The 13,640-nt window shown below is 39.1% G+C and overlaps 1 protein-coding gene across 4 annotated transcripts in view; it reads right to left on the reverse strand.

Moving 5' to 3' along the window:
• SLIT3 (slit guidance ligand 3) overlaps window positions 1–13,640 on the reverse strand; it is a 1,179,950-nt gene that overhangs the window by 445,683 nt on the left and 720,627 nt on the right. For all 4 annotated transcript variants that reach the window (XM_019506517.1, XM_019506518.1, XM_019506516.1 and 1 more), the window contains one exon: window positions 8,665–8,828. In XM_019506517.1, coding sequence (XP_019362062.1) covers window positions 8,665–8,828 — 164 coding nt within the window. The remainder of the gene's footprint in view (window positions 1–8,664; window positions 8,829–13,640) is intronic.

Consider the following 13,640-nt stretch of genomic DNA (forward strand, 5'->3'; position numbering starts at 1 on the left):
GCACCTGCCCCCTACCCTACCCTCTCCATGTACACATCCCCCCTGTATATCCTTGCCAGGCACACACATACACATACACACACGCACGTGTGCACACCTGCCTGCCCGCCCCATGGACAGTCCCCTAGCCCTGGCCTGCCAATCCCCTCCCCATCTCCCAGATTTACCTGTATTCACCTACCAGGGCTGCTCCCACGCACTTGCCTGGCTGTATGCTGGCCACGCATGGTTGCGTGCACACATGCATTTGGTGCCCCCTGCCTCCAATCACCCTCCTCCTTCTCCAGGCAGTTCCTTGTAAGCTAGAAGGCTGCCAGCCTGCAAGGGGAAAACCATGGTTTCCTGCTTTTTTCTCCTCTGAAGGAGAAAATCTATGTTTTTCTTCAGCAAACACAAAACCTAGATCCCTGGTAGCGACGAAGAAGCACCACAGAAAGGGTGTTTTCTGTTGCCGTTCTATTTTTCTTTTTAATAATACCCTTTTTCCTGCTTTAGGGCTTTGCATGAAGAAAAGAACAAGAGGCCAGAACCTTCTGCCACTCCAGCAACAGCTTATTGAGCTGGGTGTCAAAGCACAGCCCTGCATCTTGTACAAATTTTGCACTTGGTATTATTTCCATATATTAAAAGTTCCAAAATGTGGTCAAGGATCAAACCAACAATGCTTGTGCCAAATAATTTTCATAGTTCCAAGTCTGTCTGCAGTCAAATCTAGCCATTTTATTAGCACATACTTGAAAGCAAAAAAGCAAAATGAGCACTCATAAAATATTAGTAATAGTTCAAGCACAAAACATGATTTAGTGTTTTACCCACCCCCCAGTAGGTTTTCCTGCCATTCTGCCAGAGAAGTCTCTCCATAGTTCCTAAGATGAAAAGTCTCTATGAATGATCTCCTGGGTCAAGCACACTAATAATATCTTGTGAGATCTTTACAAGGCTTATTCTTAAGGTGAAGAATAAGTAGCACTGAAAAGCATCTTTAAATTAGAGCCAAGTTATATAGCTACTGGCAACAAAATCATATCAAAATGGCACTGAAGATGTTCAAGACAAGATTCAGATCTTAATTTTCAAAAAAAGCCTTTTTAAAACAAAAGCCAAATACACTATTAAATCCTTTAACTTTGCAGTGGATCAGGTTTAAAATGGCTCTCAGGAAGTGGAACATTGTTGCTCTCAAAAGGAGTAATCCAAGCTGGCAGTAATAGAGACACTTTATTCTAATTTACGATATGGATAACTCATGGAAAGGGGTAAAAGTTGGAGCCAATGTTAAACTCACTGATGAAAGAGCTGAGAAAGTTCTGCACAGAGGATGTCAAAGTAGTAGGACCTTATGTTTTAAAAAAAGATCTTATCCTCCTCAACCTTCCCCTGTATTCTCCAGCCATTAACAACCGCATAATTTGTAGGGGGCATTGCTATTGGATGCAGGTGAACTGAGAAGGGGCTTATACTCTCTCCTTCCCCTCATTGCTCCCTCAAAAGGATTGTTGCTGCTCAGTAGTGACAAGGCCTGCAAGATAAAGTGAAATCTCCAGGCAATAGTCCTTCCCATTATCACTCCGCCTTTATTTTCCTGTGTTGGTATGTTCCTTTCCTTTATAGGCTTGTACCCCTCTTCCTTATCAGCTGTCAGTACCTCACAGCAACATGTTGCCATGTTGTAATGAGTGGACCTGCTTATGATTATACAGGTATGAAGCTGCGCAGAGGGATTTAAATGAAAACCCTCTTGGTATCTCCTAACTGTTCTCTGCATGTTATCTGGCCTGAGGATTGTTTTTGAGAAATCATTTGTAGTAGTTATTCATTGTTTTTCTCATCCGCAATACATCACAAAGGAACGAGGAAAAAACCGATTAAGTTACTCTAGGGACTTTAGCAGTCCTGATCAGAAATTAATAGCCATGTTCTTAGCACTGTTTGACCTCATCTAAAAAGAAGAAAAACATCTTAATTCCCATGCTGCTGGGACTCTTAGTGCAAGTCAGGCAACAGGAGCATAATGTGTGTATCTCTTTAAACTCCAGTTGCAGTTTTAGCATCCAAACCAGGAAGTTTAGCTTCTCAAATTAGATTTGTATCAATTCAATATTCCCTTATAATCAGCGTCCACTGCTTTAGCTAGAACGGATTGAAAGTTTAACTCTTCGAGCTTGATTCTCCGCCCATAGAAGTTTGAGACTTGCTCAACTGGGTTATTCCTTATTTGCACTCTTAGCAGTATGCAAGCAGAAATCAAGTCTTCCCTGAAGACGGGGCTAAGGATCAGAAACCAGAAAAAACATTTACCATCTTAATGGAAGTGGGGGAGGGGGAAACAATTTATGAATTCAAGTTCCCTCCCTTCAAACTCCCATTTCATTATTCATTAAGGAAAATCTGTCCTGGAAGAGGCAGTTCAAAATTAAATATTTAAATTTACATGTTGTTAAATTTCCTATTGTTCCACTGGAAGACGGAAGTCATAAATCAACTCTGAATTAGTTTCAAAGAGATCTTAGAAATTGATGAAGATTTGGTATTACTTATATTAGCAACTCTTTCTATTCCTCCCCTGAAAATGTATGTCTGGTTCTGTGAAAAAGGAATTCACCCTATATTTATGATTTTAATGGTCCCCCACTAAAAATAGATTTCAAGAGACTGGTAACAAATAGTGGCTGCAAAAACACATTCAAGTGATCTAGGAGAATTCTCCTGGGTTTGTTCTCCTGGTAGAAAAAGTTACCCAGAGATGCCTGAATAAACATTTGAATACTGAGCCCTTGAAGAGCAGAGAGTTTGCAATGCCGAGGCTGCAAAGCCAGGGGTTGCTACATACCAGCCTGCTGTGCACCTCTCTCAGTCTGCCTGCAGAGAGATGGCACAGGGTAGTCCTGATGAGCTGACACAGCTGCTCAGAGTCAGCCTGCATTTCCCTATAGCATAACACAGTATTATGAGGGGAACATGTTCTGTTCCACCCTGAATGACATTTTGTCTTCAGACAGCAGGGCGGAGGGGAGCAAAGCACCATGAGATGTTGAAGGACTGTGCTGTGGCTTCTCTCAGAAGTGTAGTTTATATATACTTTTGCTCTCCCAGGAGAAACTCTTCTGGGAGTGATTTAACTCTGGTTGTTCCCAGGTTATTTTTCTTCTGGAGCAGTCATTTTTGCTTTGAGAGAAAGATCCGGAACACATGTATACTAGTGGTTTCTACTGAGAGAGCAGAGACTTTCCTAGGAGAAACTGAAGGTCTATGAATGGCGAGTGTCATAACAAAACTGCATCAATAACCTAGGAGTCCAAGGTCATTGCTATACTTCAGAACACCTTTATTTAGAACTTGGTACCAGCTCCTGGGATAGAAAAATCCCTTTTATTCTGACATTCATTGAAGTTAATGAGAGAACTCCTTTATTACCTATCTCAATTACCAATAAGCAGATCATGAACAAGGTCACACACCTGAGCAGTTTTGATTCTATTCAACTGAAGACACTGGTGCAAAAACATACTAGTCAGCTCATTATATTAATCTACAATATTCAGTTCAGTTCTCTTATATCGAAGTTGTTTTATTCTTAGTTATTTAAATATGCAACACTATTTCTTTGGACCTTTTTTCTTATATTTTCTTCACACGGGCACTTTAAAAACAATGGACTTGTCTACATGTTCCATTAAGCTTCCGGGCATGCGGTTTACACATGTACCCAGACCGCCACACATTGAGCTGGGTTGCAGCAGGGATGTTCTGACCAGGGTCAGTGTGCTGCAAAGGGGCTGGCTGAGGCACAAAACTGCTTCACTAAGGGGGACTAACCAGCAGGCAGTCCCGGTACTGAAGCACCCTCATTCTCCAGCCAGATGGGTCAGCATCTACATGTGTGCTGCTGCATGAAAAAACTCCACAGTAGGGTAGTACTTGCATTACAATTACTACTCAGTATTTACAAGTACTAACCTGCTGCAAAGTTTATTAGTTTTCTGTGCCCTAATAAAGGTATACATGTAGATGCTGAGACATTTACGGCAGTTAATTAATCAACTGTGCAGCAAATGTCTTGTGTAGATACACCCAATAAGAAATTTCTGAATGATCCATTAAAGTATGAAAATAAAATCACTTGAGCTGGGGTCATTTAGTGCATCACTCACAGAACACTGACAAGAGCAGGGGAATACCCCTTTGCCTGTGTTATTTCATAAAACCATTGTATGCTAGATTGCAACGGCTGACAAATGCATGAAAGCTGGTGACTAAAAGCTTTGTGACTTAATGTAACTGATCAGTATGTAGATTAAATTCACCTTGAACGAGCAAAGAGCAGGTAGAAGAGAAATCAAAGATCCACAAATCAAATTCACATAAAGAATTAATTCAGAGGGCCTAGGGAAAGGAAACAGAATAGCTACTGTAAAGGGATAGAAAGAAATAATTCAGCCGTGTACTACCTAAACATTGTTTGGGGCCTAAACATGAACTGTTAGGCTCAACCAGGTGCTATAAACTAAGCTAAGCTACTCCACCCCTCTGTCCCCTCTCCCCCCACACACACCTCCTCTGTGATTGCCTCAAAGATTATTTAAAAAAAAACAGTTCCCTTGCATCTAAACAAAGCTGATGTTTTGGCTGACAGAAAGTCTTTGCATGGTGTTTTATGTCTTTACCTCCATAATGTGGCAGTGAGCTGGAGGGTTGTGGTAGAAGGAGATAGGAGAAATTTGTCATACTATTTGTAACTCATCAATTTGTGTAATCACCCTGTGGTTGAAAATACAATACTCCCTTCTTTAATGTAGTGCCTTAAGTGCTAACTGAATCACAAAACATTTTGTGGAGTTAAATAAAGCAGCTGCATGGGGGAAAGGATGCATTTCCAGATTAATTTGAGAACAGATGGCATTAAGGCAGAGCTCCAGGAAGGCTATTCCAACATAAGTGCTCCAGAGGAGAAGACCCTCCCATGATGAGTAGACAGGTTGTCTTAATAGCCAGAGAGAAGTGCGTGGTAGATTAAGAGATAGTTAATAAATCGCCCAACATTTCTCCATTGATTTCTCACAATGAAGCGTTAGAGGAAAAGAATGCCAAAATATTTTTGCCACTGAAGCGTAAGCCCTGCTCGCATCATGTTAATTACCTTTCTCAGTACCACAAAGCCACTTAGACATTTCTTAAGCTGTATTTGCAAGCCTGCCTCCATGCTGCTAAGCACAAATGAATCTTCCACATTTTCTCTTATGCTATAGCCAATCTTTCATGGGTGTGACCAAACCAAGTCTTTCTGGAGCTGTACCACTATTTTCAAACCATTCAATTAAAATGCAAAAACTGTGCACTCTGATTTGAAACCTTAGGCCCCGTTCTGCAAAAGTATTTAGACACTAGCTTTCACTGATATCAATGAGAGTTGAGTTTGTACATACCTTTGTGCATTTGTATCTTAGTCCCTATAACCCACCTGCCAATCTTTTAATGGTATTAATGTTTGCCAGGTGGGAGAGGCAACATGGTGCTATAGAAAAGTCATCAGAGAGAAAGTCAAACTACTGGGGTTCAAGCAGTAGCAATGCTGCAAACATCTGGCAGCATTTCACATGTCAATAATGTAGTTTCTTAAAGTATATCCTCATTTCTTGTAAATATGGCAGATTCCATATTTATTGGTAAAACAAATTTGCAAGTTTTAAAATGTGTTCTGCAATGGAAAGTGGGCCACGCAAAAGTGCTCAGAATCAGTCTAAAGTAATTTGTTCTACTCCAAATTAACATTTATTTTTAAAAAATTTTTCTTGACTTGCTTTTAGTCTGCATCCGTTTTTACTCTTGCCACTACTAGCACCAAGCTTGGGAAGCCTGTGATGAAATCCCTAATGTAGTGGACAAAAAAGGGCAAGAAACATAAAGATCTTTCTTCTTCTCTGAAGAACTGCCTACTGCCATAAAACAAACCCTGAACATATACCCTCAACACAATGGTTCAGTGTATTTTATCTCATCACTAAGCTTGTCACTATGATACACAAAAGCCTTTTAGCACCAGCTTGTGGCTTGTAACGGTGGTTCATATCACCTTAAATTATGTAAAATGTATTCTCAGAGGGATAAACCCTGTGCAGCGCTGTCCTGAACAGAAATAGCTCAATGTAAAGATCTGGTAACCTCATAGGCAAATACTAATTAAATTAGCTTGTAAATTCAGGGAAGGGAAGCTGGCCTGTTCCACAGTGGAGCTGGAATTTTAGATGCCCTTTAGCACTCTTACTTTTGTGAGTTTTCAGAAAATTATGTTCACAGATTTTTTTGTGAAACAAGTGAAAATTAAATGGAGGTCACCACTCAGTTTTCCCTTGGAATTAACTCCTCCAGTTTTAGAACTGCATAGCCCAGGGCTGTTCAGTTCAACTGAGTTTCTGGGCAGGGGCTGAACCCAGAAGTTTGCACCAGTGGGGACCACAGGCCCATGGACTGCTCCAGGGTGAGTCATGGGTCTCTCCAGCCACATACCACCTAGACTTCCCCCTCACCACACCATGCACCTGTGACCAATCCCTCCCCCCACAACACACACACACACACACACACACACGCGCACACACACGCGCGCACACACACACTGCGGTCTACTTGGCAGGTCTTGGCCCGTAGCATGCCACACACCCCGGCTTTAACTAAGCTCTCCTCATGTAAACATCTCTGTGTGTCACTGCACGGTATTGTTTTTTTCCTGAAGCACCAGTGGTTGAATTCTTCACTCATTCAAAACTTTTCTTTACAGGGAAGGAGTGACCCTGGTTATTTGCCTTGTTAACTGCTAATGGTTTCTTACCCACATGCCTTTATTCACCCCTCCCCCCCCAGTCTAAGACAGCCTGTTACTTCTCTAACCCTTTTCTCCTTTAGATTGTAATTTATTGCATCCCAGAGTTCACAGAAACATCAGGTGCTCAATGCCTTTGAAAATCAGGTCACAGTTTCTTCTGTGCATCTGTAACATGCCATGAATTTTGGGGCCTTCTCCATTACATAGTTCTCACTTTTCCTTGGTTTTGTTTAGAAAGCCCTATAATCAGAGGTACTTGTACTGTAACTATGTAAGGGCATACAGTCAGGCATCAAGTATCTAAAGCAGAAAAAGACTGCTAATAAAATCATTTTCCTGCTGTTTGCTTCAGTCTTTAAGTCCCCAGGAGGACTCATTCTTCAGCCCTGTACTCAGATAGGCACAGTTGCTTTTATGTTTTAAAAAAATGTGGTTCACCTCCACAAGATTACGCTGACTGGCAAGCAACACACAAAAAAGGACTCACCACCTGCAGACAGTTATAAACACTTTGACGTCAATTTCATGGTGGCTTTTTCCTCCTGTAAACCTTTGTGCACATATCACATTTTGAATCAGGGGAGTTTTCCCAACCCCTAATGTCATCAGAAATACTCATGCAATCATAAAAACACCTCCTTCCTTCCCATATACTACTACTACTTGTAAGGGGCTAAATGGACAGTTTGGAGGACTGAAGCCAAGAGAACCAGTTCATTGTAACCAATGCCATTTCAAGCTCCTGCATGCTCTCACACTAACATCCTTCACTCTTCAAGGTTCACCTCTAATGGAGGAGGGGAAACTTGTTTTGTAAGCTCATTCAGTCCTTGGCTAGCCTGTCTGCCAATGCTGCCAGCAACTGTGGATAATATAATGAAGGTTTTTGTAATGCAGGGCATGTAGCAGTCTGAGCACTGAATCAAGAATCAGTGTTCTATTCCTAGCATTAACAGCTTTTCTTGAGACTTTAGGCACTCACCCTCCTTATAACTTCAGTTTCTTCACCCGTATACTGAGGGAAATGATACTTCCTTACCAGATAGAATTGTGTTAACATTTACAGCAGGTTTTATATTTTATTAGAGTAATTATCACTTAAACTGAGATAATCTCATATACCAAAGAATCACACTCAGCCAAAGGTGCAAACTCATATGGACACAAAAATCAACTTCTGAATAAGTTTCCTTTGAATAAATAATGATATCTATAGCATTCTGTATTATTACATTACTTAATTTATATTTGTATAGGGTTGTGTGCATATGCATGTGCATATACTCACCCACACATGCACAAACAATTCACTTGGGAGTTTGGTAAGTATTATCAACCTCATTTTACCAATAAGGAAATTTAGATGATGAAGTTAAGTATCATGGCTTGGGAGGCATGCAAAAAATCTGTTTTGGAGTTTGAGACAAAACATATACTTCCTGACTGGTAGACTGCACCTTCATCAGTCAACACAGATTAGACGTTCTTAATTCATCCTCTTTGTATTCTAGTCAACTGTAGAAACTGGAGAGATGTTCCCTTGAGAAATGCCAAATTCCTACTTCTTAATTGTTCCTCCACATTTAAATAATTTCTAATAGAACAGTTTGAAAAGATTTTGAGAATCAAGTCATTAACAGAGCCCAATAGCTCATGTAAGATGGAACAAATCAGAATAATTTAACATATTACCAAACAATTTAGCAGTGATGTAAACCAAACCACCGCTGCCACTGAATGACATTTAAATAGGACTAACATAATAATACTCCATTCACTGTTTGTGTACGAATTTCATTATGAAAATGGCAGAAGATAGATAAATGAATAATTAGTATCATTACCAGAGCAGACAAAGTCCTTCTTCTGAACATTCACCACAAGCTGACCCCGCATGTTCCCAGGTGTTACACAGAACGTGAACTGCCCAATAGTGCGCCTCTGACGCAGCCAGTCAGACAGCCACGCCAGGTGGCAATCACAATGCAGGAAATTTGTGTGAAGCCGCCTGCAACAGAGAGAAAGAGTCACATCACAGCTGCATGTCGTGTTCTAGTGGTAAAACACAGCAAACTAGTACTAGTCTGGTTTTCCTTCAGGAGAAAGTTAAATAAGTACAGGGCAGTTGTAGCAATTGAGACTACTTGAGGATTAGGGATAAGAGAGACACCGAATTGAAGGTGCTTCCATTTGATCATTTAGCTTTTGATATTACATTGAAAAGGACTGTGTGAACTTTATAAGAGGTAGTGTTAAGGGTACATCCAAAAGAATGGAGGCTTATGCAGTCACCAGAGGAAGCTACAAAACTAGGCTGAAAACTTGCCGCATAAATGTATTTATCAATGGTGTAGCTGATATTGTGTTCAGTTCTGCGCTGGGTTTCTTGTATATATTAATTTGCCCAAAAGCAACTAAATATGCTTCCCTGCCCCCACCCCCCAAACCAATATCTTTTAACATGCTATAATTTCACTTAATTACTATGGTTTTAGAAGGGATTTTTCATTTCAAGACAAGCAGCCAGGCAATCAGTTAGAAAAGATATACATTTATACATTTGCACTAAAGACTCCTGGAAACATTATCAATCTTAAAATACAAAAAAACCACACCTCTTCAAGGTAAGATGCAGCTAGGGACAAATCTGATCGTTTTTAAAACTACTACAAACTTTAGGTCAAACCTAATTATGTCAATCCTTTTAATGAGTCATTCATTTGTAGTAATGTGACCAAATAAATAAAACATACTGAAACCCTGCAAAGATCGGATTAGACAAAGCACGATTAACTCATATACCACACATTACATTTAAAATACAATTGGTGCACACAGGACTTAGCTTTGTCTGCCTCTAAAACAAATGAACGATCAGTCTGAGAGATCTTCATATTACATGGCAGCAGTTTAGATCAGTGGTGGCGCCTGAGCTGACAGTCCCTAGATTTGTATGTCTGGGGGTTGCCAGTGACATATTTTCAGTAAAGGAACCTCATGTCTCAAATTCACTCCCATGCTCTGCTCAGCAGTGCTTATATATTCTGACCTTCAGAGTACAAAATAAAACATATCTTTCATCTAAGATTTTAAAAAGGAAGAGGAAGGAATCTTCTTACAGGTTGCAAAACTTTGATGCGATTGTCCACCAAATATTTGGGAAAATATTTTTATTTTTATTATTTTTCATGTATCTACTGTTATTGTTATAGAAAGGGCAATATTACAGAAACGGCTCGTAAAACAAAAATCTGACGAAGAAAGAAGGAAGCATCTTGTTCTTCCACTCCCCCAGTTTGCTTTATGACTACATTTGTATAGTCAGTTTCTTGGCTTAAGTATTTTACCAGTGGGAACTGAATCCCTCTTCAATCCACTCTCTTACTCTAGTTGAACCCTGACTTTAGCACAGTTTATATCATTTGCACTGAAATTCTGCAGCATATAAAACTGTGGATTGAATGGAAATGCCTCTGGAGGGGAACCCATTGTAAACAAAGCTGTCAAGCTTAACCATGTAGCCTGTAGGAATATAACTTTGATAAATAAATTAACAAATATAGTAAAAATGTTTTTAAAGGGCTTCCTTCCATTGTGGTTGGGAAGTATGGCACATCAGTCTCTTGTGTGCATCAAGAAGACTGAAGTCATTTGGTGTATGTTTAGTATCCCTTTAACTAAAAAAAAAGTAATGCTCTACCTCAGCAGTCACTCACAGATGCAGAGACAGCAGGGGACTCACTATTAAGGAAATGAATACAGGGACCATGCTTAGCATAAATAAAGCTGTTGAAAGCAAAGGAAAGCAGATCAATGCAAACTAATTCCTGTCGGTTCCAATCAAGGCTAAAAGATCAATAAAACTTAACAACAGAAGAGAGAGTTAGGCAAAACAGATCAACATACAAGAGCTGATTTTTAAAAAGAATTCCTTAAATACTACAATTACATTAGTACATTTTACTTTTCCTTAAAAGGTCACATTAGTTAGACAGGTTTTAATTTCCCTCACCCATCCTCCCTAATGGAATGGACTCTTTCCTTAAAAAACAAAACATGAGTCTCATTCTTATAGGGAGCTGGACTGAACACCTTGACGGGAAACAAAAGGGAGGAGAAAAAGGGCTACTTATCCACAGGCTAAATAATCCACAGTCATCTAGAGTATAAGCACCCCCAACTGCCCAACAGGGAAGTCTATCTAGGGAACCCCATCTATAGGGAACTGCAAAGCATATTTAAGGGATGTAGGGCATGTCATTTTCAAGGCTCATTCAGTCCCTGGACTCTGTGTTCAACGTGCTAACAAAAATGGCTCAATGCAATGATATTTCTGCCAGCCGGAACTAAACTGAGACCAAATTCACTTTACAGGATAGCGCACAGTGACAGCAACAATGTGGGTGGGATATACATATGGACTGTATTTGAATCAATAATTGATGAATTAAAGTACTATAATTCATCCTCCCTACTTCAAGCCATTATTGCTAGAGGAAAACATGTTTTCTTTAATATTTTTTTTTCAACAGTATTGTTCAGATTATGTATAATATAAAAGGAAGAAATTACCAAGAAAAATAAATCAGGAACATGATACAAGAGAAAATAGTGTGCTTCTCCCAATTAATATCTTCATATTAACATTTTACCCACCAGAACAATAAGCAAATTATTTTTAACTTGATTGTGCAGAGATGTATTGCTTCTGTGGTTGAAAAGGGGCATTACCACTTACTTCAGCGAAACAGACGTTTAATATTAAAGCTAGATTATCCAGAAATAGGAATGAAAGATGTTCAAGAACATTTAATCATCTCAAGGCTATGCCAAGCTATTTTATTATTTAGAAATCATCTTTGTGAGACATGATGGTGGTGATCGGGAAAAATTGAACAATTCCAGCTTTGAGCTGAAAGACATCAAGAAATACTATCAATTCATATGTTTATTTTACATTAATTATTCTTTTGATGGTTTTACTGCCTCTGACAGATGGAAGGTAAAAATGAAAAACTAAACAGTTTTATTATATTTCTACCCTCTTATGCAGAGCTTTTTTATTCTTATATTGAACTGTTTAGAAGGGTGTTGCATGTTGTTTGGCAGCCTTTGGAGACTGAAACATGCCACTTGATATTGATGAAACTACCTTTATAGAACATAAGGTGAATGAATACAAATGCTAGTTTTTAAAGGTGCCCTTTTAGTCACAGATTCTAAATTAAATTTCCAGCAAATCCTTTTAGAGTGGGTCAGCATTCATGTTCTATAAAATGTGGCTCTCAGAATTCAATATAAAAGCTTCCCTTTATAAATCCCATTTATGACTTCCTTCCTTTTTTTTTTCTTTAATTACAGCGAAAGGGGATTAGTCAGTGTAAGTCTCCAGGGAGCTATATACAAAGCCATCTCCGAAATTAAACTAAAGGAAAAATGGCAGCAGGCACTGAGCTCTGGTAACAGACAAGACTGATTGATCGGAAGTAGCCAGGCAAATATTCTGGACCATGGGAAGGGAGACGGATAGGACATAACCCTTGCCTCCTGCAACATACTTCCAAAGGACAATAATATAACTTCTAATCAATCAGTTATATTATAATATGCTAATGTCCATCCTTTAAAGAAGAAAAAGAATAAATATAAATCAATGGTTATCGCCGATACCAGTCCTGTCAATATACACAATTAAGAGATATTTTTCCTCAGTTAACTTGTCTAGTGTGATCTCACACACACACACACACACACACACACACACACACAGCATTCTGCTTCCCACTAATTTGAACAAGCTGCTACTATTTGGCTTGCTTTGCACCTTGGAGTAAAAACATCTTGGCTAGTTTTGCACTTGGAGTAAAACCAAACAGGCTTTTGTTTAAATGTGATTTCCACTGAAACTGTTTGTTTAATATTTTGGACATCACCAGGTGGGAAGAAGCCATAAAGCTAATGCTACTAGCTTTTGTATTTTATTTCTAAGGCCTTGCTCTAAATTCCTCCAAAAAAATACATCATGTCAAATTTAGCTCCTATTAGAGCCCATCACAACTTTCTCACTCGAAATTTTCTATTGGAAAATGCTGATTTTTTGAGGAAAAAATTGTGGAAATGTCCATTTCATTGACTTTTTTCAGAAGAAATCCTAAATGAAGATTTGTGTTTTTAATTTTAAGTCACTTTTCATGTTAAAACTGAACAAATATTTTAAAAAATCAACCTGCCCGAAACATTTCAATCTTACCAAAATTAAATATTGATCAGCTTACCCTTTTCCCCATCAAACTACTTTGTTTTTCTTTTTAAAAAATCATTTTGCCATCGTATCGATATTTTTGTTTCTGTTGAATTTTGGGCTGAAAGTTATTTGAGATATCTGTTCTATGCAAAACAATAAATAAGTTCCTGCCCAGATCAAAAACTTGGGTCAAATAACGTCCTCATTTAAAACTTATAATAATCCTGGCACTTTGTGATCGGTATGGGGGGAGGGGCTGGACTAAAGGACCTCATGAGGTCCCTTCCAGCTCTACTTATTGATGGCTAGGTACAGACATTCAAAAAGCCCAAGGTGGAATCGATCTAAATTACACGGTTTTCTGTAACTGGAGTAGTTTAGATTGGTAATGAACAGAACACACATTTACCTTTGATTGAGGGGGGGTGGCGCAAATCTTAGACTGGGTTCCATCATTTTTAAATCAGTCTCTGTGTGCTGAACTTCTGTTCTTTCTGTTCTGTTCTGTTCTGGGTATAGACTGTTTCTGTGTGCCAAACTTTTTTTCTGTTCAGGTATAGACTGGTTTTGTGTGCC

This window comes from Gavialis gangeticus, unplaced genomic scaffold (assembly GCF_001723915.1).
Source record: "Gavialis gangeticus isolate Ggan-Ray unplaced genomic scaffold, GavGan_comp1, whole genome shotgun sequence".
Classification (NCBI taxonomy): Eukaryota; Metazoa; Chordata; order Crocodylia; family Gavialidae; genus Gavialis; species Gavialis gangeticus.